Raw genomic sequence first — 26,665 nt, 5'->3', positions numbered from 1 at the left:
CTGTCCAAAAGGTTTATAATAGCCACAGGATGGTGGCAAAGAACTACTTTTCTCCCCCTGATACTCCTTAACTCACTTCAACATAGATCAGGGGCACCAAGATGGTGCCAAAGCAACAAACTCTTAATTTGCCTCCGCTGGATGCCGCATAACTGGGCCAAAGTGGTACATGCATTGCTTTGGCTTGAATACAAAAAACAGCGAATAGGTTTATTTTTCGGTGAAGAACAGAAATGTAATTTTACCAATACTGCTTTAACAATAGGCTTCTTCTTTCTTTGGAGCAAAATTTTGGAGTTAGTGCATCGGAGTGCACGTCACGGGGTGTCTACAAACATTGCGGTATGACGAGAGGGAGGCAGACAGGCGCTTGCCAATTACGAGCTTCACTTAATGAGCAATTGCGCAATCTGAGGTGAGGTGAGATTGCTTGCTGCAGCACTTCTGGTCTCACTTTTGGTTTTGAAACCTGCAAATTCAGCAATTTTGACAATGAAGTCACAGATATCCTTGGATTCCAAGGGAAGATAATCTTATTCAGTCATTATTTTTGTCATTTGTACTCTCCGTGATGCAGGTGATACTTTGTCTCCTCTGACTCAGTGCAGGTTGACGTTTTTTTGTTTCCACACGATTGTCCGACTTGATGAGTCTTCCCGTAAGGCGTCTCCCATCTTTGCTTTAGTATGAGATTTCACCGAGGAGTCCGATTACGGAATCGGTGAATCACGCCCGCGTGTTTTCCATGCGTTGTTGCCGTGTGAGTGGCCGCGGACAACCCCGCGTCAGCGTTTGCTTTACGAGGGCATCGCTTGACTGCTGTGACGGTGTGGTGTGAGGCGTGATGGATTTTACGCTGACACGGTCGAGCCGTTTAATGCTCGTCATGTCACTAACAGCTCTTCATTGCTGCGTTTTTATTCTTTTTTTCCACTGGGGACTTTTTATTTGTTGGATGATATGCTCGTTGGAAACATTAAATACAAATGGAATGGTATGCCTTTTAGGCAGAACCATGTTTGCTTTGAAATCTTGCGCTTTTTCTTTTCTTTTTTTTTTTTCCACATGAACTAGCCGCCTAACAGTGCTCTCTCGATGCCCCTCACAGAGTCCAGGCTGCGATGGCATCCTGGGCTCCGGGAAGGTGATGGACAAGTGCGGCATGTGCGGCGGCGACAACGCCACCTGCCGGCTCGTGTCGGGAGTCTTCCGCCACTCCCTGACCAAGATCGGCTACCACAAGATTGCCGAGATCCCGCCGGGAGCCACCAAGATCAACGTCACCGAGATGGCCAAGAGCCGCAACTACCTTGGTGGGAAATAAAGATTGTCTATTTTCACCCTCAAAAAGCAGCATAAAGCCAAACAAAAAGCCTGGAATAAATTGTTGTATTAAATCTATGGACAGACAATGTCTGAAGTCACATTTTGACATTCTTGGATGTCATATAAATACAAGCAATAAGTCAACCACGCTTAATATATAATTAAGAATATGAGTTGAGAAAAAAGCCAAAGGGAAAAAAACACAAGAATTGTTTCTCTATTAACCATACTGGCAACGCGTGTCTTTAAAGTGTAAAAGTAAGTGCACCACTGTTAATATACAACAAGCCAAAGTGAAGTCTACAGACCGTGTTATAAGTCACATTTCAACATTCCTAACTGTCAAGTGTTAAAATACGTTTGTTGCTGTTAGTGTATGATTACGAATAAGCGTCTTGATAAAGACAGAAAATAACCAAAGAAAAAGCGCAGAATTTCTTGTGGAGAGTGGACAAAAAAGTGTAAAGACTCTAAGTAGCATTTTAGTGTTCGTAACTGTTGTACAACTATAAAAAGACGTCAACCAATTTTACCATATAATTGAAAATAAACGTTAAGTGGCACAAAAAGACAGAAAAAGCTCCGGATCTTTTTTTTTTTTTTTTTTTTTTTAACTGAATGGACAGTCAACTCAAAAATGTTCTTTTCAATATGCGGCCCCAGTGGTCTAAAGACGTCAATTTAATATTGCGTTTGTGGGATATGAGTTAAGCAGTAAAATCCTCTGCGGCGGCCATTTTGTCACTTGCTGTCGACTGAAAATGACATCGCAGTTGCTCGGGGCTCAGGTAACGACCAACCACGGCTCGCCCGTTTTTTGGAGTTTGCTCATGTGACGTTACTTGCTTCGGTCCAAACGACAATACGTTTTATGTTTTTAATTGGTGTTGAGCATTTTTTTGAAGCAGCTGTTGGAATCTTGTTTAATGAGAGCCAGAACCCACCTTAAGTGGTAAAACACTAAAAACTGCATCACCCCCACCACAACGTATATGTATATGTTTGGGATGGCAAAGTTTGCAACCTCCAATACTGCATTTCCTGTGCAAAGCTTATGCAGTATACGTATTATTCCTACTCAAGTAATATAGAACAACAGAGCTCATAATGGATTTTTCATGAGCAAGCGCATCCCACGTATTCCCTCTGCGAGTCTCTTTTCTGGGCCCTAATGTGCTTTCACTTGATCCAAATAGTCTTTTACAAGTCTTAAGTTACCCTGCTAATGCATTTCTAATGCTCTCCTTTGCTTAATCCACTGAGTGTTGGCCAAAAAGGTTGTCCAGTGAAAAAGGATTTCGTTAGGTTGTCAAAGTTAGTTACACACACTCGTAAAGTTGTGCATCTTCATGGGAATAAAAGTCCTCAGCGCTGCGTATTTAGATTTTTTGGGGGGGCCTTTTTGTGACATTTATTCCAAAAGAAGAAGTGGTCTCAATAAGAGCTGTTATAAATAAAAGTAAGAATATACTGTGCTGTAATCAGACCTCGCTTGTTAGCAAATTTAACCTACTACGTTGGTTAACTTGTTTTTACACTCGCAGAAACGGGGATGAGTAGTATTGATATTCACATTTGTCACTTGTTCCATTATTATGTTTCAACATGAGCAGTTTTTACATTTTATTAAAAAAATGTTTCTTTAATTAAAATGAATTTTAATAAAAACTATGGTTAGCGTCTTATAATGTGCATTTCTGCATTCCTTTGTCTTAATGGTTTCCTGTTTTTTTTATTATCCTGTGCATTTATATAGTATGTGCTGTATTTAAAATACAGTGGTTAATTTCTCTTTACATGTGTAGTTCAAAGTTGACATTTTTTTTGTATTCAAATTTTAAAAAAGTGCTAAACTTGTATATCCATTAAATGAAATATTTGTATTTAACACAAAACATAAACATAACATAAACATGAACTTCTTTTTTTGCCCCTTACCCCCCCACAAAATATAGATAAAAATCAGTGGTTAATTTCTTTTTATTCTTACATTTTGTAAAAATAAAAAATTGAATAAAAAAAAAAATAGCTGTTGGACTCGATATTTTTGCTTCTATTTTAAAAAATGTAAAATGAAGTTGGGAAAAATAAAGCATATTTTACACGTACATACACGTATTTTTGACATGCATTGTTTATTAAAAATACATTTGAAAAAAAGTTGTGAACCCGTCTTTAAACATGTTTTCATTATTTTTTTGAAAAATCATCTTTTTACACTTCTTTTCTATACCCTGAAATTTCGATTCCCATGATTCACTATGAGGGGGAAAAAAAAACCCATTTCAAACTGGGAATGACTTGTGGCAAGCATTTTGTCTTGAAGAGATGATGTCGTCATTAATGGCTTTATTTATTTATTTATTTTTTTCCCCCCCCCGCAGCGCTCCAAAGCCGCTCGGGACGGTCCATCATCAACGGCAATTGGGCTATCGACCGGCCGGGCAAGTATGAGGGCGGGGGCACGATGTTCACTTACCGCCGACCCAACGAGATCAGCAGCACCGCTGGGGAGTCCCTCCTGGCCGAGGGGCCCACCAATGAGATCCTGGACATTTATGTAAATTGAGCACCCTATTGCACATACAGCATTGCCATTCCTGTTCATTTTTAAATTGAGGGAATTCTCCACTTCCTTCAGTTGATCTTCCAGCAGCCCAACCCAGGGGTTCACTACGAATACGTGGTCACTTCGGAGACGCCGCAAGGTAAACAAGACCCCCAGGCTCGGAGGTCACGTCATGTAACATCCTCCCTATTACCCATCATGCACTGCACCTCACTCGTATCCATCACGCGTCTCAGGGAACGCGGTGAACGAGCAGCAAGCGGGCCACGAAGATTCCCAACGGGGGAACTACGACCGGGCCGGCGGGGGGAAGTATCCGCCTCATCGTCACGACAACCAGGCGCCGCGCCGCCAACGGGAATACAGCTGGAAGATGGCCGGCGCCAGCGAGTGCAGCGCCTCCTGCGGTAAAGGTGAGATGACTCTTTGGAGCTGAACTTTTTGCGCGTATGTTTTCCACATGGCTATGTGTAGGTTTCAGGCATCCCGTCTTCCACTGCGTGCACCGGCTAAACCAGGTCCAGGTCCAGGACATTTTGTGTGACGGCAGCAGTAAACCAGTGCCGCAAGAGGAAGCGTGCAACCTGCAAGCCTGCCCTGCATTGTGAGTCAGTTGTGTCTTCATAATATACCGACAGTATATATTATTTTTATACTGTACATACAATATCACATTTATAGGAAAAATGCATATTATAATGTGCTTTATTTAATTTTGTATATACATATATTTTTATAGATAAATGTATATATCTCTATCGATACGTTAGGGATGTCGCAATATCGTCAATATCGTGATATCGCGATATTAAAAGTGCCACAATATATCGTGGCCGTCGTGTCGCGATATTAATAGCAGCAAATCTGTTTCAAAGCCCAAGTTGTTTTCCATTTGTGAAGCTCCAGCACCCTCTGGTGGTTACTTTATTAGCGCAGTTTAATTTGAGGCCACCTATGTTTAAGACCCACGCTAATCGCCAATAGGAGCGCATGACTGGCCAAGCCTATTTTTTTTGTGAATGCCGTTATGTACAAACACAGAATAGTGTGATGTATTTTTTTTTTAATTTGAGTCTTTTTTTTTTTTTTTTTACAATATCGTGAGCTTTTCCACAGTATCGTGAACTTTTTATATATCGCTAACCTCCCCTCAATATCGTGATAATTATCATATCGTGGTATCATATCGTGACATTTGAATGTCGTGACATCCCTTACACATATATATGTGTATAAAGATATATATGTATGTATATACTTTATACAGTATAGTATGTATTTCTATATATGTATATATAAATATATGCACATATACAGTAAGTGTAATCTTTTTTTGCGTAAATTTGTGTATTATTTTTCATTATTCATTTTGATATTACAATGTATATAAACTATACTATATATTACTGTATTCGTTTTTGAATGTCAAGGTAAAAAATAATCAGCAAAAATGAAGGTCTTTCTCCTTTCTGCAGCTAAGTAAAGAAACACCTTCCTAGTTTGTAATCGATTCTTGCCTTTTGTCAGCTGGGACATCGGCGAGTGGTCGGAATGCAGCAGGACGTGCGGTCTGGGCACGCAGCAGCGTCAGGTCCTGTGTCGGCAAACCTACGCCAACCGCACCCACAACGTGCACGCCAGCCGCTGCGGGCACCTGCGGCGGCCCGAGACCTCCGGCACCTGCCAGACCAAGATTTGCAGCGAGTGGCGCATCCGCTCCGAGTGGAGTGCCGTGAGTGTCAGCTGTCAGTCGCGGCAAGGATGATTGATGGCGTGCTTCATTCATGGCGGCAATTTGTGACCCCGCAGTGCTCGGTGCCGTGCGGGCTCGGCCAGAGGTGGCGGGACGTCCGCTGCGTCAGCAACGTGGGCGATTTTGTCCCCGACGCGGAGTGTAACATGAACCTGAGGCCGGTCCACGTGGAGAACTGCGACATGGGTGCCTGCGCCAAGAGCTGGTTCTACACAGACTGGGGCACCAAGGTATCACACACACACACACACACGCAACGGGCGCTTTATTAGTCGGAGCTACTGCACCAGCTGGATCAAAAAAATCCATCTTACAAAAAGAACTAAAAACACATCGGAACATTTCCGTGGAAAGTTGAGAGATATCCAATACACACCCTTTTGTCAGAAGACAAAATAATACCGTTGAAAAGCGTGACATTTCAACTGAGGTATTTGTCAGTCGAACTTTATCAAGTTTAAATATTTTGTTGAATAATTAACCCTTTCGTGCACAGTGGTCACTACAGTGGACAGCTATTTAAAAGTGGCTTTCGCCTATATCAATTAATCCCCAAAATATATTTAGATTTTAAATCAATACATCAAATCATAATTGATGCATGACAGGGTTCAAATCTTTTTTTAAAATTTAGATGAATTAATATAGGCGAAAGCAACTTTTAAATAGCTGTCCACTGAAGTGACCACTGTGCGTGAAAGGGTTAATTATTTCGCTGAAGGAAAAAAAAAATAACATGCACCATAGGTTTTGTTCATTACTACTCATAATAATAATCGACCCGATCCACAAGTACAGCAAAAATGTCCCATTTAAAAGGTTAAATGGAAAGAACCCCGCCTCCCTTGCGAAAAGTCCTTCTCCTGGAAAACATCTGTGCATGTGATTGATGAATGCACAGGGTTTGTACAGTAGATACTGTCTGTAGTCGGGATTATGCTTAAATGTATGTTCCCCAACTATATTCATTTTTCCCTATTATGAGTCAAGCTACAATGTTTGCAAATTCCTGGTTCATTCCCATTGAAAATCTCCAAATTTGAATTCCCGCAATTTTGTTACCCCAGTGGACAACCTCAATCTGTTTCCCACTATTGACTGGGAAAATTACTGATTACAGATTAGAGGATAGTGTAATTGATTGATTTTCCGTTTCCCAAATATTTGTAAAAAATAAAAAAGCACTGTCAGGAAAATTGCTGATGGTACTCAAAAAAGACTTAAATTTAAAATGAACCATCATGTAATTGCTTAAAGAGATAGGCCCAAATTCTTTGAAATAATATGATCTATTCTGATACATCTTGCATTTGTGGAAAAGGAGTTAATCAGCAAAATGCATCCGTTTGTAGCCATCTCAGGAGGCGGCCATTTTGTCACTTTCTGTCGACTGAAAATGACATCACAGTTACTCAGCGCTCAGGTAACGACCAATAACGGCTCGCCTGTTTTCTGAAGCCGGGCCACCGATTGGTTGCTATCTGAGCCCTGAACAACTGTGATGTCATTTTCAGTTGACAGGTAGTGTCAAAATGGCCGCCCCCTGAGATGGCTAAAAACGTGTGGATTTTACTGCTTCATTTATATCCCACAAACACAATATTAATCAGAATGTCGTGTTTCGACTAGTGGGGCTGCATCGAACATATTCTTGTCAAGAACATTTTAAAGGCTTTTTCTTTAATAGTACTGAAGTGCATTTCAACGATTGAGAAATATTCAATATACTGAACTGAAAAAGGGAACCTCGCATGCCGCACACACCATGTGGCAGTTAGCATGATATACCATACAATCTATATGATGAGGCATCTGTAAAGCTGCCATTTCCGATGAAGCATAAATAGGCATCTATTTTTCTTGTAGTGTTCTGCTGAGTGCGGGCCAGGCGTACGTACGCGAGCTGTCTTGTGCTTGACCAGTCACACCAGCAGCCTCCCACTGGAGGCTTGCGGCAGCGAGCGGCCCCCCGACTCTCAGGCGTGCGACGTCGGCCCTTGCGACAACGCCATGGAGTGGTTCACCGGCCCCTGGAGCCAGGTACGAACGCGCGATTAGGACGAGCGCGTGACTCTCCGGGTAGCATTAAAGTTTGCATGTGCGTGTTTGCCAGTGTTCCGCAGAGTGCGGCGTGGGCAGGCGGCAGCGGGCGGTGGTGTGCCTGATGAGGTCCCGGGACGCGGTGGCCGCGGCGCCCCAGTACGAGTGCTCGTCGCTGGAGAGGCCGCCCAGCCGGCAGAGCTGCAACGTGAAAGCCTGCGGAGCAAAGTGGTACCACACCGACTGGAGCGCTGTGAGTGACGCCCCCGCGTAGCGTCTCGCTACATCGTCATCATCATCATACACTGCCCTGGTCAACATTTTCCCATTTGCTGTGAAAACACGCTAATCATGGACCACAAAAAACTCCTACTGCTACTTTGAAACCTTTAAAACCTAGTTTGAATCCCTAACCCTAGTTTAAAACCCTACTTTGACAACCTAAACCTAGTTTAAAACTCTGTTTTGAAATCCCTAGTTTGAACCCCTAAATCTTGTTGGAAACCCTACATTGAAACACCAAACCTATTTTAGAGCTCTACTTTAAAACCCTAACCCTAGTTTAGAATCCTACTTTGTCACCCAAATCCAAGTTTAAAACTGCATTTTGAAACCCTAACCCTAGATTGAAACCCTAACTTTTTTAAAACCCTACTTGAAACACAAACCCAGGTTTAAAACCATACTTTGAAACCCTAACTGTAGTTTAAAACCCTACTTTCAAACCCTATCCCAAGTGTGAAACCCTACTTGGAAACCCTAGCTGTAGTTTAAAACCCTACTTTCAAACCCTAACCCTAGTTTGGAAGCCTACTTTGACATTCTGACCCTAGTTTGAATTGCCTTACCCTAGTTTAAAACCCTGAATCGAGTTTAAGGACCGAATTTGAAAATAAAAAAAATTAAAACCCTATTTGAAACCCTAACCCTAGTCTAAAACCTTCATTTGAAATCATCTTAGGAACCCTACTTTAAAACCCCCTTACAAGGAGTTCTATGTTCACAGATATAAAAATGAACCAATACCGAGAAAAGAACACTGTCCCTTACTGTGAAGCATGTATGTTCTGGGGCCGCTTTACCACATCTGGCGCAGAAATGTCTTGAATCTGTGCAGGGTGCAATGAAACCTCCGGACAATTTACGGTATTCTAGAGAGAAATGTCCTGCCCGGTGACGGAAATCTTGGTCTGTCACAGCAAGCGCCCGGAAAACCGGAGACAACTGGAGCTGGTTGCCGAGATTTACTAAACGTCCCTTTCTGGTGCGCGTAGTGCTCCAAAACATGCGAGGGAGGATTCCGTGTGCGTGAGGTGCGTTGCCTATCCGAAGACATGCAGTCCAGCACCAACTGCGAGGAGCGCCTCAAACCGCCCCAACGGGAAGACTGCAACCCGGAGCCTTGCGTACCTCAAATAGGTTGGTCCGAGAAAAAAAAACAACAACAACAACAAAAAAAAAAACCGGCCAAACTGGTTTGCTTGATTCCCTCCCTGATCTCTGCGACGTTTCCGTTGCAGACCAAGACTGCAAAGACGAGTACTTCAACTGCAACGTGGTGGTCCAGGCTCGCCTGTGTGTCTACGACTACTACAAGAAGACCTGCTGCGCATCCTGCTCTCGCCGCCCCCATAGACACTCCGCGGCCCACGGGGGGCGCAGCTAACACTCGCCGGGGACTGGAAGTTGAAACATTTGCATGCGGGAAAGGAGGGAAATCCGCAACAGGTTGAGGAGATTGCAGTCTGGTTTCTGCGAATCTATTCAAAAGCTGTGTCCACGTTCGTAGGCCGCGTCCTCCAAGACCCTTCGCAGGCCGGGGTCCATGTTGCCTCTGTGGGCCGCATGAAAGGGTAAAGAGCGGCGTGGAAGAAGAGGCGGAGCCACGTAGTGTGCTCCGAAGCAGTTCCAGGGCCCGTCCGTCTCCATGGAAACAAAGGCCAGATTCGAAGGCCCCCGTGAATTTGGACTCCTGCGTGCAGTCGAGGCGCCCCGGAAATTACGTCATGTGGCCGTCAAATTCTGCTTTCGGAGGACGTCGCCTACGAATGTGGTCACAGACAATTATTGGTTGGAGCAATACTGAGGGTGCATTCAAGAGCACTGGAAATTCGGTGGTATCCTTCTTGGGCCATACAAAGTCCAATCTCCAGGACTAGCTAGCTCACGACTTGACTGTCGAGCGTACCAACCATTTGATCGTTTGACGAACTAGCGAGCTAAAAATCGAACTCACTAAAGTTAAATATTTGACAAACTACTATCTGTCTGTAGTTAAAACCCATTGCAATCCCACCTGGCATTTTTACCTGAACATCCAAAGTAAATTTGAAGCTGTACTTGAACCTTTTGGAGTATCAGCATAGTTTTGGTCTCTTTTTGAAGATAGCACTTTGAATTTTTCTCCTCAACTATCAGATCTTTTTAAGTGCTACTGGCACTGGATTTTATGTCCGCCTATTTTTTTTTCATTTTATTTTTATTTTTTTTAAATCTGTCTGGAAAATTATGTAGATTACAGGATTACAGCTCAAAGGCTCCTCCAATTCCATATCAAATTTGACAATTATATGACAGAAAATGAGCATTTTACACAAGTTTTACTAATGACCATGAATTTCCCAGTTTTCTTAAATGCACCCTCTCAATCTTTGAACTGAAAAACAGAACATGAGCTCTCCTGGCTTTGCTGTAAATATGTACGTTTGTTTAATTTTTTTTTTTTTTTTTTAAGTAAATGTTCAAGAACACAATTATTTATGTACATAATTATTTATGTAGCAGAAGGTCCCATTCCTAGATTCTGTTGCTCCATGGATGAACACACACATTTGCTCATTTACTTTGCTCAGTTAACTTATTCAAGCACGGCCCCCACCACCCCTCCCCCCCAACCTTTCTCCCTTCCAAGCACACATATATAGTACATACCGAATACATTTTTGGTTGAGTCAACCCCATGAACAATTTTTTATTTTTTAGTATATGTTTTTTAAATGCATTTATAGTGGGCGTCAGTTATACGCCGAATTATGCTATTTGCGGGATGCTTCGGTCGCTATCCCACCAGGAATAGCGGGAGTGCACTTCTTTCAAATGATCTGACAATGCATCTTGAAAAGTATGGTCATTAGTTAGCTGAGTAACTGAATCGCTCTAAAAGATTTTACTGATTGACTAGCTACTTCACTAACCAACTTTGACTTACTAGCTAGCAGTTAGCTAGCTACCTGATTCGTCTTTATCCCAACCATAAATTCCTTGCTACATTCAGGAATCTATAGATGCAGTGGTTCTTAAAAAAAATAAAAATAAAAAAAATTTAAAAAAGGAAATCTGTATTCAAACACATCTGTATTGACATCGTGTTCTTCTTCAAATAAACTTTTTTGTACTGCTCTGTATACGGGTATAAGGCAATGGCTATTTTCCTTGTGTGACAAGAGCGGTATTTAGTGGCCGTTATCAGCAAGCGCACCCTCTGAAGAATAGACATCAGCCGTACATATGGTATTTGCAAAAATCAGATTTTATTCACTTATATAACATTTGTCTTTGTGTCAGTTTTTAAAAAAACAACCTCCTGAGGTGGTAAGTCCTAATACTTATGTTACATTTTTCTGTCAAACTGCATCATGATCAAGCATGTACGTATGTATTCATTGTGTTGGTTGATTGTTTCGTTTTGAATATGTATAGAGAGTCGTGGATCAAAATTTTTGGCTGGACACGAGCGGGCTGAAAGGTTTGTCCGAGGTGCTCATGAAGGCCTCAATCTCATCCGCGGTCCTGGGGACGCAGGTAAGCAGCTCAATACCGTCTGCGGTGACCGCGATGTCGTCTTCAATGCGAACCTGCCGGGATGATTTCAATGGGACGCAATCAATATAAACTCACTAAACGTTTACACACAGCACAACATAAAACACACAAACGCAACAGGTTTTTTACGCTAGTGGCATGTCCAAACCGCAGACGCCCCATTAACGTAAACAAATTTTAAATGACAAAAATTGACGTGTTTTTCACAGGACAACGACACTATGGAAAATCTGGTCAAAAAAACACCTTCAAATGACAGTAATATAACTTGATTATTTCTCAAACCCCTTTGCCAATTGGCTGACAAGTTTCACTTAGAAATACAGTATTCACCAATAAGCTCTTTTGGTGACTAAGTCGATGCATCAATATTGCCGTGACATTTGAAACGGCGTCACTGCACTAAAAACTCGACCTCATAGCACAAATAGAACATTATTGGTGAGAAGAGCAGTGTGGGCACAAAGATGGCAACCAATTGTTGTGGTGCTTATGACCAACCATATATTTGACTAAATACCAAAATGACGATTTGACTGACTGACTAGATACCTGCATAATTAACCCAGTAATGACTGTTCGACTGCTCCATATAACAGACTATATACAATTGACACCGGAAAAGAGACGAAAATTTCAGGTCTGATCAAAAGCCAGCGAAAAGAAATGTGTCTTCAACCGGCTTTTTAAAAAATGGACAGAGAGGCGGCTTGCCCAACAACCAATGGGAGATCATTCCAGAGGGAAGGACCAGCGACAGAGGGGAGTGGAGGAGCTCGGAGAGGAGCACGGAGAGGAGGAGCTCGGAGAGGAGGAGCTCGGAGAGGTTACGCCAGGCCATTTAATGATTCAAAGACAAATAGGAGAATCTTAAATTGAACCCTGAAATGCACTGGGAGCCAGTGAAGGGAGGCCAGAATTGGTGTTATGTGCTCGATCTTCCGAGCTCCAATTATGTTCATTTATTGGCTTTATTTATTTATAGACACAGCCTTTTATTGTTTTTGTTCTATTTATTGTATTGTTTGTAAAGTGCTTTGTTACACCTCTAGCGGTTTTGAAATGCGCTATAGAAATAAAATTGTATTGTATCGTATAGATATCTAGTCAACCAATTATTTGACTGACTATTGAACAAACTAACAGGTTCGTTAAATAAATAAATAAATCACCTTTTGAATTGAAACAAACAACAATTACTAGCCAAGGTCCTGTTGTGTCCCTTGGTTAGAGGGAATGAAAAGAGGTTTGACTGACCCCGCCAAAGCCTCTGAAGCGACTGAGCACTTGGTCGTTGATGAAGCAGCTCCTCGTGGGGTCGTCCAGCGCCTGGTCCAACAGGTGGTTGATGAAGTAGATGCCAGGCTCCACGGTGAGCACCATGCGCTCCTGGACCAGACGGCCCATCCGCAGACTCTTCAGCCCAGGCTCGTTGATGCGCTCCACTCCCTGCGGGACACCCGCATTACCACACGATCCAACGGCTTCTGGGCATCCACCTCGGACGGCGCTCTCACCTCGGGATAGCCGCCCACGTCGTGCACGTCGATGCCCAGCAGGTGTCCCAGACCATGGGGCATGAAAACGGCGCCGAGGTGGACTTTCATCATGTCTTCCACACTGCCCTTAAGAATGCCCACTTTCACCAGCTCCTCCAGGTGGACCCGGTCAGCCAGACGGTGCATGTCGGTCCACTTCACGCCTGGACATTTTCACATGGTTACGTCTCTGATTGGTAAATACTCATTTCATACATTTTTCCATATCAGTTATTACCGCTGGAATATTGGTGTAAAGAACAAAAGTAATTGGTGAACACGTGTAATTTGGTTGATGAGACAAAGTGACTATCGGTACTCTTTTTAAAGCGTAAGTGAACCCAAACATATTTTTTTTCAAGAATATGTTCCCAGCGGACCCACTAGTTGAAACACGGCATTCTGATTAATGTTGTGTTTGCGGAATATAAGTTAAGCGGCAAAATGCACTCGTTTTTAGCCATCTCTGGGGCCGGCCATTTTGTCTTCTGTCGACTGAAAATGACATCACGGCCCGTGATTGGTCGTTTTGAGCGGTTGTGATGTCAAAATGGCCGCCCCCAAAGATGGCTAAAAACGAGTGCATTTTGCTGCTTAACTTATATTCCGCAAACGCAATACAGTATTTATCAGAATGCCCTGTTTCAACAAGTGGGCTTGCATAGAACATATTTTTGAAAAAAAAAAAAATGTTTGCGTTGACTTCCGCTTTAAAGAACACAATTTACACCCATGTTTTAAAGCCAAGAAAAGAGTATTTTACTGACTGGTATGCTAGCTAACTTCACCAAATTGACTGATTAATTTTCTAGCTGCCAATTGACGAAATAACTGTCAGGAAGTAAATAGTTGACAGACTGGGCAGCTAATATTTGACTAACTATTCAACTGACTAACTTGAATGTTAGACAACTATCAAGCCTAGCTGCTAACAAACACATTAACAGTACCGTTTACTAATGTAGCCAGTGACACCACTGTTAGTAGCAGTACAGTATCAGTAGTAGTAGTATTAGTAGTATCACCTGGTCTGATGGCGGCCATGACTGTTCTGGAGGCCTTTAGGACCGCCTCGTAGATGGCCCTCTGGTCAGCGGTGAACTTGCCGTTGGCGGGGAAGGAGCATGTGATGTCCGACGAGTAGCAGTAGTACTCGCCGCCCATGTCGAACAAACTGCAGGAGGGGACACCAAAATAAAATGTCTTTCAATTTGTTCGGATTTAAAATTTGTTTCCCTGTATGAAATAAATTTCAATATAATCCATCCCTCAAAGGATCCAATTACACTTAAGTAGTGTGCATTTAGTTTCGGACAATTCCGATTTTCAGTTCTGAGGATCTAAAAAAAAAAAGAAAAAAGAATCAAATTACGAGCGCTCACCACATGTCGCCGTCCATTATGGTTTTGTCGTTGGGAGCCCCAGCGTGGCCGTAGTGCAGAACAGAGGCATTGTTGCCCCTGTGGATCATATAAAAACACAAAAATGAGCTAAAATGAGCTCAAAATTCTCACTGGCAAGGTGAGACGTACAAAACCGGACTTTAATCATTTTGCTGCATCACAGTTTTTTACATTCGTAACTGTCACACACGTGGAGCCAGAAGTCAACCCATGTTGTAGGATCAAACTCCTTCCATCAGAAAACTTGCACTTATTTGCAGAGGCTCATGTTTTGAGTAACATTTTAATGTTATGAACTGTCAAGAAGTGTAAAACGATTAATTATTTCACTAGCTAGATAGCACACTATTTGAATAATTGACTGCCTTAACTGGCTAAATAGATGTAATCATTTGAAGGACTGACCGCAATTTTTTAGTAAAAGGCCCAATTCTGGTGACGACTACAAAGTTGGGACATGGCTCAGGTTGTTAATCAAGACAAAGCTTTGTGTGTAAACACAAAACAAAGCTAATAAGCGGTAATCCCCAAGAAAAACTCATTACGCGCGGCCTTCGACACACAGACGACCAGCGTTTTGATTAGCAACTGTTCATGCGTAACCGTGCCACTAATTAAGTTTTAAAGCACAAGCGTTATCCATTTTATTTTTGCTTTAATATTACCAGCGCGTAATGAACAGAAGACTCACTCACGTTCCACAGATGCAAGTGTACGAGGTGTGCCGCATCCCTCCTTTCGTGTAGCAGTAGTGCTGGAACAGGCTGGAAAGAAGACACATGAAATATAAATAATAAGAATGAACACTAAAGGCATAACTGCTGTTCTTCAAATGGCTAATTTGAGTTCTAAAACGATTAATAATTGCTGAACTAACACAAAGTAACCCGATATCTACTTATTTTACTGACTACTTAGGCAGCTAACCACTAACCACCTATCTGACTAGACGAGTAGCTAATTCAATTATTTGACAGCCTCTTTAGCTAGCTAACTTAAAACGCTTAACCTAGCACCTAACTATTTGACTGACAGCAGGACACACATTTTGAATGGAAATATCACAGACGATGTGCTTTATGTAAAAATGCTCAATTTAGATCTATCATACAGCCCTACTAGTTAGCTAACAAATTAACTTAGGAACAAGAAGTAGCCTACAAATGAACTGTTTGGACTGGCTAGTTAGCTAGCTGTCCAACTACCTCACGTAGTTGGATGTTCATTGCTTGCCAGCTAATTATTTGACTAACTAAATAAGTAATAGTACTAATTTAATACCTAGCTACAAATCATCATTTATGCTCATGATGTGATGGAGTCGATAAGTTATTATACACTCACTGGCCACTTTGTTAGGTATAGAAATGCAATCTAATGAGATCCAAGAGCTGGAAGAAATATTCATCCTTTACAAGGATAAAAATCAAGCTGCCAGAGATGTCGTTTGTCAATATGTTAACATTGTGGTGGTTACATTTTAGACACATGTTGGCTTACTTCTGGAAAAACAATTAATCTTTTACCTTTCCATTTCATATTCTTTCTGGCCAGGTTTCACACTCTTCATGATCTGCAAAAACAAACAGAGAATAGGCTCTATACTGTAGATCATGTTTGCCCTAACGGTGCTACTTACGATCTTGTGGGCTTCGCTGGACACCTTGTTGGTGTACCTCAGGACCTCAAGCTCCATGTCCGTCTTAGTCAGGCGGCTGCAGGGACAGAGAGAGACAAAGGACCCAATGTGATTCAAATCTGCGTCGGCTGCAAATGACATCACAGTTGCTCAGGGCTCAGATAACGACCGATCGCGGCGCACCTGTTTTCTAAAGCTGAGCCCTGACTGGTCGTTACTGTGATGTCATTTTTAGTCGACAGCAAGTGGCAAAATTGCCGCAACCCGAGATGGACAAAAAACGGGCGGGTTTTCCTGCTGAACTCATATTCCACAAACACAATATCAATCAGAATGCCATTTCTGACTAGGGGGCTTGCATCTAACATAATTCTTGTTAAGAACAATTTGGGGTTGACTTCCCCATTACACAATTCCGGAAAGGTTTTCTATGTTCTTTCACTGGATATTTGCACCTTCTTTCCCACTGTGGTATCAATAAAGTCTTCTACTTTTTGTGATCCTTGTATGATATCATTGCGCAATATCGGCATGTGGCGTAACTCATGTAGGGAAATATGCATGATAAACGAAGGTAGTGGGAAAACGAGGAGCGAAAGGGCAAGGCATTAGTGCCGAGCCATGTGAGAAATGGCGGTGGGGGTTGTTTTGCCAAGCGGTAGAAGCGTTGCCTCTCTCAACAGGAGGTGTGACTCGAGAGCATTCCGCCTGATTTTGGCCAGAAATGTCAATTCATCTGATGGCTGCAGAGTCTAATTCAGGGAACAAGCTGAGGTGCACGTAGTCCATTATGTCCACCCTGACTGAGGACGTAAGGCGGGAACAAACCTGCTTCATGAAGATCTGCAAGACTTTGTAGCAGCAGATCACTGATTACCACTGAACTTTTTAGAACATTAACGTATACAAAGCACAAATAAGGATTTAATCGTAGTTGCTAAGTGTCAAATTGTAAAGGGGCCAAAATGTACCTGCTAAAAAATGCGAACAAGACTTACCATTTAAATACATTTACTGTATTTATTTACATAAATCCAGGTAGAAGTCAGAGCAGTTTAGCTAGTCTTGAATCCAGAAGTTTACCTACACTATATGAAAAGGAACGTGGGCTTTCCCCCCCCCCCCCCCCCCCACGGCCTGTCATGAAATCAGACTAAACTTTTCCTGTTCTTGGTCAATTAGGACTACCGAAATGATTTAGATTTGCTAAATGCCAGAATAATGAGTGATGTATTTTTTTTTTTTTTTAAGACGATTTTACATCACGTTTTTCAAAGTCAGAAGTTTACATGCATACAGTGAATTTCATTAGCATTTGATACCACTGCCTTTAAACTCTAAAACTTGGGCCAAACGTTTAGCGTTCCACAAGCTCCTCACATTTGGCAGGGATTTTTTTAATACCTATAAACATTGTGCAAAATGTGAATGACTATGTTCTGGAAATAAGTGTTTTTATTTATTTATTTTTCAAACTAACTCACACCTGCAAATTACGAGAGGCCTCACTGATTTTTTCATTTCAAGTTCCATTCTGTAGTGAAACTGCTCTCTTAACTGTAACAATAACTGTTCAACTTATCATTGCTTTACTTTTATTCTAGCTGAGCCCCGTGCATTTGATATCTTACCATTCCACAATGACCGGGTGTAGCAGCGTGTTGTTCACTTGGAATCTGAAATGAAAAGAAAGAAAACAAAAATGGCTCGGTTAGACAATACGAGACTTCTATATTTCATGTCATTTCTTCCCCCCAAAAAGGGCATATTTTATTTATTTATTCATTTATTTGTAACCTGTCCTGTTCGGCTGCTTGGTCATACCCGGATGCCAAATACCACCTAATGAGCTCCACCACCGACACATTTCCCTGACCCGCTGCTGATCCATGCTAGGTGGAGAAGAGCAGGCGGCGGAGCCCGAAGGTGGGAGTGTTGATTTAAAAAAAAAAAAAAAAAAAAAAAAATGACCAAAGAGCAGCAAAAAGGACAGCATTGTGTATGCGACTAAATTACCATCATGCGTGAAAACGCAGAGAGCAAAATGTAATTAAAGCAAACTTACTGGCTGATTCCTTCAAAGGAGGCTTCACGGCTGACGCTCCCGCTGTCTGTGTTCTGTCCTCGCTACAATGAGTACACACACACACACACACACACACACACACACAAACAAATGACATAAAATGTTAAATGCACCCACACGCCAATGTATACTTACAATTCACTTCAACATCTCAGATTTTTATCAATCAAGTCTGAGTTTTTGTGAGTCAACGCCATTAAAAGCTTTGTATTCTGTGCTAATTAGCATTAGCATTACAGAGTAAATATTTATCAAATGCACAACCGTCCAATTGCTTACCAGTCAACTGTAAAAATGTTAGACATATCAAAATGTTTAAATCATCGCGGCCATCACATTTGGGAAGTAGAACATTATTTCTCCTGGCTTGTCGGTCAGTGAACAAAAAAAATACAAACTACGACGATGTATGTATTACTAAGATATAACAGCAAAGTATGACAAAAATAAAAACTGCTACATGTTTCCGTATTATTTTCATAATTTATATTCCTGACTTTTTTCTCATAGGTTTCCAGCTTTATGCTTGAAAAATCACTTATAAAAGTACAACTATATTCTAATATTTAGACTTTATCTCAAAATTGCTACTTTTTTGCTGTAAGACTAAAATAAATGGTTAATTTACATCTCCGTTCTCCTGAAATTGCAATTTGAGTCTTTTTCAAATTATAATTTTCAAATCGTATAATTTGACTACTATTTTCGCCATTACACCTTTTCCTATGATATCATAAAATGACTTTATATTGTGCTATTAAAATGACTTTTTAAAGTATTTGTCCAAACATATGTACACATCTGGATTTTTAATTACGACTATGGCCGTTATTCTTAATTTCCATAGTAGTAGTAATACAACAGAATCATTTCTAGTATTTTAAGTGTTGCCAATACTTTTTAATCAAAAAGCATATTTTCAAACTTGTTACTTTTTAAATTACTAATATTGATATTGTTTTTCACAATATATATATATATATATACACAGTAGAAATGTTCTGATCTCTCTCTCTCTCGCTTTTAATTAAGACAGCGTGGGAAGAAAGAAAGCTGCACACCAATGTAAGGAGGACAGCTGGTTTCAGGTTCCTCAGGACTTCAGCAATCTACAAAACAAAACAAAAACAAAAAAGAAAAAATGACAAATATGAGCACAAACACATATTCACCCACACACACACACACACACATTGCAGAGTGACACTCTTGCTGCCAGGTGTCGCCGTGGCTCTGCAGCATCAACGTGAGACGGAACCTCATATGACTTTATTACTCATCCGGCAGCCCAAAATGTCAGGTGACATTTTCCTGACACACTGGTGACTGCCCGGGGAAAGTCCCGACCACCACTACCACTTTAATTTTACACGCATTAGCACCGGTGAAGGTCGTCTCACATTCACAACCACTGTCGACACCATGAAGTAGAGCCGGTCTGTCTGGTGGAGGCGAGTAATTTTACACACTCCACAAGTCAACAATACACCAGCTGCCCACTGAAACGTACATATGTCAAGTGCCACGACAAATAGAGTGAACATGACCTGTGGAATTTTTGCCATTTGTTTTGATTTGTGAAAAAAAGTAGTTGCCGTTTTTCCGCAGAATTTTCTGCAAGACACGGAACGAGCACCTCAAACGCATCTGAAATTGTCAATAAATTTGTGGAAAAAAAAACATCGCTCAAGTACATGACCTATTTGATTGATCTTCTCGTGAATAATGTTCCATTTTTGGTATTTAAAGTGGAAGTCAACCCGCAAAAATCATTTGCAATAATATGTTCTATGCGTCCTCCCACGTCTAAACATGGCATTCTGATTAATGTTGCGTTTGTGGAATATGCGTTAAGCAGCAAAATCCATCCATCTTGAGCCATCGGAAGGGGTGGCCATTTTGTCACCTCTGTCGACTGAAAATGACATCACAGTTGCTCAGCGCTCAGGTAACGACCAATCACGGCTGACCTGTTTTCTGAAGCTGAGCCATGATTGGTTGTTACCTGAGCCCTGAGCAACTGTGATGTCATTGTCAGTCGACAGCGAGTGGCAAAATGGCCACCCGCTGAGACGGGAAAAAAATAGCTGACTTTTGCTGCTTAACTCATATTCCACAAACGCAATATTAATCATATTGCCTTGTTTCACCTAGTGGGCCGGCATTGAACATATTCTTGGAAAGAAAATTTGGGGGTTGAGCCTTTTAAGTCTTTAACTCATTCACTGCTAGACATTTTAAGACCCCTCTTTTACCCTAACATTTGAAAAAAATACAAATAAATTCCTGGGATTGAATGGCTGGAGTGTGAAAAGACGTTCGTCAATGGCAGTGAATGAGTTAAGAGTTTTTAATGCAGAAGACACCGTTTGAAATGGTGATAGCGCACCAAAATGTTCATCAAAATGGCAATTTTTTGGGGGGGAACACAAAAAATTAAATTTCACAGGAACTCAGCCTCAGATTTTCAAAATTATTGGTGTGTTGCACCCAGGTTGAAGTAGCTATTCATAGCAGACTACCCGTAAGCATTTTGACAGATTTTTGGGGTTAGCTTGTCAATCGGCTGATAAAATATAGATTGTACGCATTATAAGTCTGCTATCTTACCCACTTGCCCCCAACCCCCGAAGCAAAAAAAGAGAAAAAAAAAAAGTCACCATCAGCAAGACATTTTTGCAGGTTTTCAAAATGCATTTTACACCTTTGTGACAAGAATTTCAGGTAGAAGAACGCTCTGGAGCAAAGGTCTGGTCAAGTCCAGCCAGGCGGAACATTTTGACGTGCGCGGGCAGTGAGTCTTGCTTGGGTAGATTTAAAAAAAATAATAAATAAATTAAAAAAAAAGTGTTGTTCTCAACTATGCATGCAGCACTTAAGAAGGTCACAATATTGACATTGTGGTTTTCTATTGTGCTTGTAGTGCGAATCCCTGCTGGCGACACTTAAGGCGGGTGAAAGCCGCTATTATAGCATTTTAGTGGTTTGAAGGCTCCCACCGTGACTGTTGTAGAGGAAGCGGCGGCAGATTGACGTGAAAGCCTCCCCCCAGGCAGAAATCGCACGCCTCAGGGAAGCTGCAAGTAAAACTCCCATTCTTAAGCAGCGAGAAGGTCATTGTGTAAATTTCGCAACGGGTGGGGAAAAAAAAAAAAAGATATACAGTGGACATTTTTTTTATTTCACGTTTTAAATGTTTTAAGAATTTCACACAAAAACAAATATTGTGGCAAAATCAGACCATGGCTGATCCTGATAACGTGTTGGCGTGCCTGTGAATTGTACTGACGCGACTTGCTAGCTAATGACGCACACCGCCGCTAATGAACTCACGGCGTTGCAGTCGGGTGCTGCCCTCATGCCCTCACTAAATTACGTGAACTAAACTCACACCAGGACATTACACAAATACATGCAAATGAGTCAATGGTTGAAACACCTAAACAAAAAAAGATGATGAAAGAAGATGTTTTTAGCCATCTCTGGGGACGGCCGTGTTGTCACTTCAGTCGACTGAAAATGACATCACACACCCTCAGGGCTCAGATAACGACCAATCATAGCTCAGCTTCAGAAAACAGGTGAGCTGTGATTGGTCATTATCTGATCCCTGAGGGTCTGTGATGTCATTTTCAGTTGTCAGAAGTGACAACATGGCCGTCCCCTGAGATGGCTAAAAACGGGTGGATTTTGCTGCTTAACTCATATTCCACAAACACAATATTAATCAGAATGCCATGTTTAGATTAGTGAAAGCGCATACTCTTACAAAAATATGTTTGGGTTGACTTCCCACTTTAAGTACATATATGACGTACCATCTGCTCTTTAAAGTCCCAACTAAAACCACATCACTGTTTTGTTGGTTCCGCACGTGATTGCGCAATGTTACGAGAGTCATTCGGTAGTTTTTTTTTTTTTTTTTTTTTTTTAAATATGAATTTACTTTGAAATTTGAGAATATTACCTATCATAAAATCCAACTTATCATGAGTTAACATCCATGGGAACCCTGGTTAAGGAACAAGTAGAAACGCTGACTTACATCACAGTTATAGTGCACCTCATCCACAGCGTACTTCTTCCTGAAGTGGTCTTTGGAATAGATTCTGTCGACACAACAGACGACTTTTGTTAAAAAGCGCACATGGACTGTATGTTAGCCCAAACACCCCAGCACCCAGAAAACACAAATACTCACTCTCCCATCCAAGTGGCGTAGCTCTCAGGCAGTTTTGGAACAAACAGGATGGATTTCCCTGAGTCCACTTCAATAGCCCCATAGCAGTCGGCCTCAGTCACCCCAAAGGCCCAATGGAAGAAAGATTCCTGAAGTAAGAACGTGCACAGGAGGGGAACAAATTAAGTGTCTAAAACTAGATCATATTTTCTAAGCCATTACCACAGCTTGGTCATTTGAAATAATACAGCTCTGCTCTGACGTATCAACCACTGACCTGCCTGAAGAGGAGGTCCGTGTCGGTGCAGTGTCTCTGCTGCTGCTCGCCGCCCTGCAGCACCACAACCGAGCGGCACTCCACGCCCTCTTTGGCCCTCAGCCCATCGCGCAGACGCCGGCGGTTCTCCGCGAAAAGCTCGGCGGACACTCGGAGGGTGTCATTACCCAGCCAGTAAACCGGTCTGAAAGCAAAAAAGATGAGTGGAAGGGAGCACGTTTAAGCGGAGCTAAAATGGGATTGGGAATAAAAACTCTGTTGACTTTCGCTTTAAGTGACATAAATATTCATAGAAATCAATGAAAACTCCTAATATGGTCTACTCTAGATATCGTTTAAAGTTCTTCATTGTTAAAGCGGAAGTCAAACCAAACATATTTCTTTCAAGACTATGTTCTATGCAGGCCCACTAGTTGAAACAAGGCAATATGATTAATATGAAATATGAGTTAAACTGCAAAATCCACCCGTTTTCAGCCATCACAGGGGGCGGCCATTTTGTCACTTCTGTCGACTGAAAATGACATCACAAATGCTCAGGTCTCAGGTAACGACCAATCACGGCTCAGCTACTGTAAACGGGTGAGCTTTGATTGGTCGTTACCTGAGCCCTCAGCAACTGTGATGTCATTTTCAGTCGACAGAAGAGCCAAAATGGCCGCCCCCAGAGATGGCTAAAAACGGGTGAATTACCGTATTTTCCGGACTATAGAGTCGGTGCGGTTTATATAACGGTGTGGCTTATAGCCCGGAAAATACGGTAACTCTTATTCCTAATATTTATCAGAATGCCTTGTTTCAACTAGGGGGCCTGCATAGAACATATTCTTGAAAAAGATATGTTTCGGTTGACTTACCTTTTAAATATCGCTGTAGAATATGGTTGTACAGTGTTTTGAAGAAGATGTATAAAGTAGGGTAATCAGGGTTTTATGACACCGATATCGATCCCCTATGAGTGAGATGCAGCGATACCGATTTCAATCACATGGATTATGTGTATATTTGAAAAATATGACCCACAATGCATCTCCCGTGGCAATAATGTCACAGCGCTGGGACAGCACTGCATTAAGAGGCGGTGACGCAATACTGCACACAAGCTGGTCTCTCATGGCTGAAGACTGCAAAGTATGAGCTGCGGCTGATCGGAATTTCTGATCGGCAGTAAAAAGGCTTTGATCAAATATTCCAATCACATAATTTTTCACGAAAATCGGCCGATCACGATCGGCGGATCCCTAGTATAAGGCAATTTAAATTATAAGCAAGAGCTGTTCTTCACTGTGCATCCATAATTGTTCTGTGAAGCAAGTGCAGATTTACACTATATATTTTTTTGTAAAATATCGTCAAAATATCGTTCGTTTTTTTATTAGAAGAGCGGCCGCCATTTGAGGAAAGCCAGGTACAGCGTCATTACATGTATACATTCGTGCCAGGATGGATTTCTACAGCCGGTCTTTGAAGGACCCATGAAATGTACACGAAGGTCGTCAAAATTGCGATATTTTTCAGCCCAAGAATAACAACAGCGGAGCAACCCAGCAATTTCAAGAGAACCTTCGCACCCCACGCTCAGTCCCTAATAACAGTGTTTACGAGGTTTATGGATCGACCTTGAGTACAGTCCAGCGTGCAGGATCAGATAGACTGTCTTATCAGCAAAGAGAGACTTGCTATCTGACCCGCCGTGTTACAAGCTTGTCAAAGTACTGTCTTAATCTTTGCACAGTCGGGGTGACTCCTCGCACCACTTCAAATCTTATTATGTCGTAGCCAAAGGATTATCTACACGTCCTGGCAACACATGGGGAGTAATTGTTGGGGACGGGGGTATCTATGGGGGGGGGGGGGGGGCAGCGTTTCTGTGAAGTGAATGAAAACCGCCACAAAACATCAAGAACATATGTTTTGTGGGGTTTTTTTAGTGTGTCATTTGTCATTCTGAAGATAAGGTTATACCCGAAAAATACAAATACAGACAAGAATGTATGTTAGCATGTCACCGACAAATGAAATTTGGCAGGCGTGTTCATTAGGAGACCCACAAAAAAAAGTTTCAAGAAGCCATGCCCGAAAAGTCACAGGAAGTCTGCCATTTTAGTTTGAAGCTGCCATTTTAGAGTAATTTTGGCTATTTCCAGGAGATTTTGTGTGATCATTCCCAAAACTGCCACTTGAGTTTTCATCATTTCATCAACTTGAGCCATCTATCCATTCTCTGAACTGCTTATCTTCACACGGGTCGCGGGTTTCTCGCCAAATTTTGAGGCACATTCGTTCTGATGGAAATTTTGTTTGGTCGGGGCATGACGCCCAACACTAGCGCCATTTTTATTTTACAAATATTTCACTCCTTAAAGCCAGTTTCACTTAGCAATACGAAATTTGGTGGGCATGTTAATTATGAATAGACCCACAAAACCATTTCCAGGTGTTCTTAAAAAAAAGTAAAAAAAGACACCCCATTTAGAGATTTTGTCCGATTGAGATAAAATTTGAACCACATACACTAGATAGCTCACTGATGCTAAATTAAGAACATTTTGAGCTTTTGTCACTGCTTTGTTGGCAGTGAAATGCTATAACTTGGATAATATGAGGGTGTGAATTTCCATTCATCACAGCTAGCAGCCTTCATGTCTTTACGGTGTCCTCTGGAACATATGCCATTTCCCGAGTTAATACTCAACACAATGACAAGCTACAATAAAACATACTAGTCCAAAGGATTCGTACAATACATGGCATGCTAACTCAGCTTGAATTTTAAAGGGCATAGTTTCATGTGACGTTCGATTGCATAACTTGGGATCGTACAAGGAACGCCGCTATCACAAGACAAAAAGTTATAAATAAATAAAAAGGTTGTGGGTAGGGGATGCAGTAAAACTGAGAACATTCACATTGGGGAATGTTATAACACAAAAGACTTTAAACGTAGTCTTCAGTGTCATCTAATAACACAGCAAATACTTTTCTTGGACATTTGAAGTCAGTCATTTAACAATAGTAAAAGCCAATAAGATCAGCATTTTGCTTTTTTTTGCCATTACTATTGAGAACATCTTTGTAAAATATTTGGATAAATATATATAAAATAAATATCATTTATCCATATATCTTATTATATTTATCATAAACGTTTTAATATGGGCTTTACATATATACAGTAATATCGAAAGTGAACATATCACTGTTACTGCTTTCATACAATAATAATACAATAATAATAATAATGATAGTAATAATAATAATAATAATAACAATAATAATGATAATGTTAACAGTACTTTTTATAAATAAAAACTGTGAATTTTAACTAATGCACTTGGTTATAATAGACTGTATAATTGTGTTATTGAATAGGGCTAACGTTGTGTTTTTTAATTACTAATTGTGCGAATCACCACATAAACAATTAAGTCCGATTCTTGCACAAGTTGCAATGTCTGAACTTTGTTGACGTCTGATACGGTTTTTGACAGCGAATCCACCTGACAACAAACGTCTCAGAGAGCGAGACGGTGGTATCGACGTGGCACAAAATTAAAAGAGCACTTCCAAAAATGTTGACATGCATGATTCAAGGTTTAATACATTTTAGGATGTGGTGTTGTTGTCAGAAAGTAAGGAATACAAACTCACTGCGGTGCTGCAGCCATGATGACGTTCCTACTCCCACCTACTGTCACGTGCCAGCGGAAGTCACGTGAGCTTTCTTTCCCGTTGACGCGGCATTGTGCTGCGTTCAAAACAATCGGACTTTGGCACGTTTATTTACTTTTTTAAATTATTATTCCTGTATTGTAGTATGACGATATACCGCGATGAAAGGGTTCGTTGTATGTTGAGCGAAGGCTGCTTTACATAATAAGTATTCCTTACTAAATCGTGTTTGTACAGGACAACCTGCTCTAGCCTTGAATTTGGCCCCACTGGACATTTACATGATCAAGAATCCTGTATAAATAAATAAATAAATACATAAATTAATTAATAACAATAATGATAATGATAATAATGATA

The 26,665-nt window shown here is 41.3% G+C and overlaps 2 protein-coding genes across 3 annotated transcripts in view; one reads left to right on the top strand and one right to left on the bottom strand.

Annotated features, from left to right (window-relative positions):
* The window catches only part of thsd4 (thrombospondin type 1 domain containing 4), a 24,453-nt gene extending 13,454 nt beyond the window's left edge, over positions 1-10,999 (top strand). Inside the window, exons 8-18 of one of the 2 annotated variants that reach the window (XM_086025900.1) lie at positions 1,109-1,313; positions 3,711-3,886; positions 3,968-4,034; positions 4,132-4,308; positions 4,370-4,499; positions 5,423-5,627; positions 5,705-5,878; positions 7,515-7,688; positions 7,762-7,941; positions 8,963-9,107; positions 9,209-10,999. In XM_086025900.1, the coding sequence (XP_085882026.1) occupies positions 1,109-1,313; positions 3,711-3,886; positions 3,968-4,034; positions 4,132-4,308; positions 4,370-4,499; positions 5,423-5,627; positions 5,705-5,878; positions 7,515-7,688; positions 7,762-7,941; positions 8,963-9,107; positions 9,209-9,354 (1,779 nt within the window). In that variant the 3' untranslated portion in view covers positions 9,355-10,999. The remainder of the gene's footprint in view (positions 1-1,108; positions 1,314-3,710; positions 3,887-3,967; positions 4,035-4,131; positions 4,309-4,369; positions 4,500-5,422; positions 5,628-5,704; positions 5,879-7,514; positions 7,689-7,761; positions 7,942-8,962; positions 9,108-9,208) is intronic. The other variant, XM_086025899.1, reaches the window with a different exon arrangement.
* A 197-nt stretch (positions 11,000-11,196) lies between these two features.
* Positions 11,197-26,358, bottom strand: pepd (peptidase D). Its single transcript, XM_086026947.1, has 15 exons — positions 26,285-26,358; positions 22,634-22,817; positions 22,378-22,505; positions 22,222-22,285; positions 19,238-19,285; positions 18,156-18,217; positions 17,722-17,766; positions 16,091-16,166; positions 15,978-16,024; positions 15,147-15,215; positions 14,431-14,508; positions 14,074-14,222; positions 13,028-13,212; positions 12,768-12,959; positions 11,197-11,542 (listed from the first exon to the last, which is right to left on the bottom strand). Exons 1-15 carry the CDS (start codon positions 26,299-26,301, stop codon positions 11,399-11,401), a joined length of 1,488 nt encoding a protein of 495 aa, XP_085883073.1. The 5' UTR covers positions 26,302-26,358; the 3' UTR covers positions 11,197-11,398.
* Positions 26,359-26,665: the final 307 nt, after the last annotated feature.

The sequence above is a fragment of the Filicampus tigris genome, chromosome 3, assembly GCF_054856515.1.
Source record: "Filicampus tigris isolate MCC_2025a chromosome 3, RoL_Ftig_1.0, whole genome shotgun sequence".
NCBI classification, from domain to species: domain Eukaryota; kingdom Metazoa; phylum Chordata; class Actinopteri; order Syngnathiformes; family Syngnathidae; genus Filicampus; species Filicampus tigris.
The sequence above is the reverse complement of the archived record's forward strand: the minus strand, read 5'-3'. Positions and strand labels throughout refer to the sequence as shown.

Bases quoted from the DNA above. Each gene is read 5' to 3' on its own strand.
- pepd (XM_086026947.1), bottom strand. The intron at 22,286-22,377 runs GTGAGTATTTGT...TTGTGTCGACAG, and splicing joins TACGCCACTTGGATGGGAGA to AATCTATTCCAAAGACCACT. The intron at 16,167-17,721 runs GTAAGATATCAA...CTGTCCCTGCAG, and splicing joins CACCCGGTCATTGTGGAATG to CCGCCTGACTAAGACGGACA.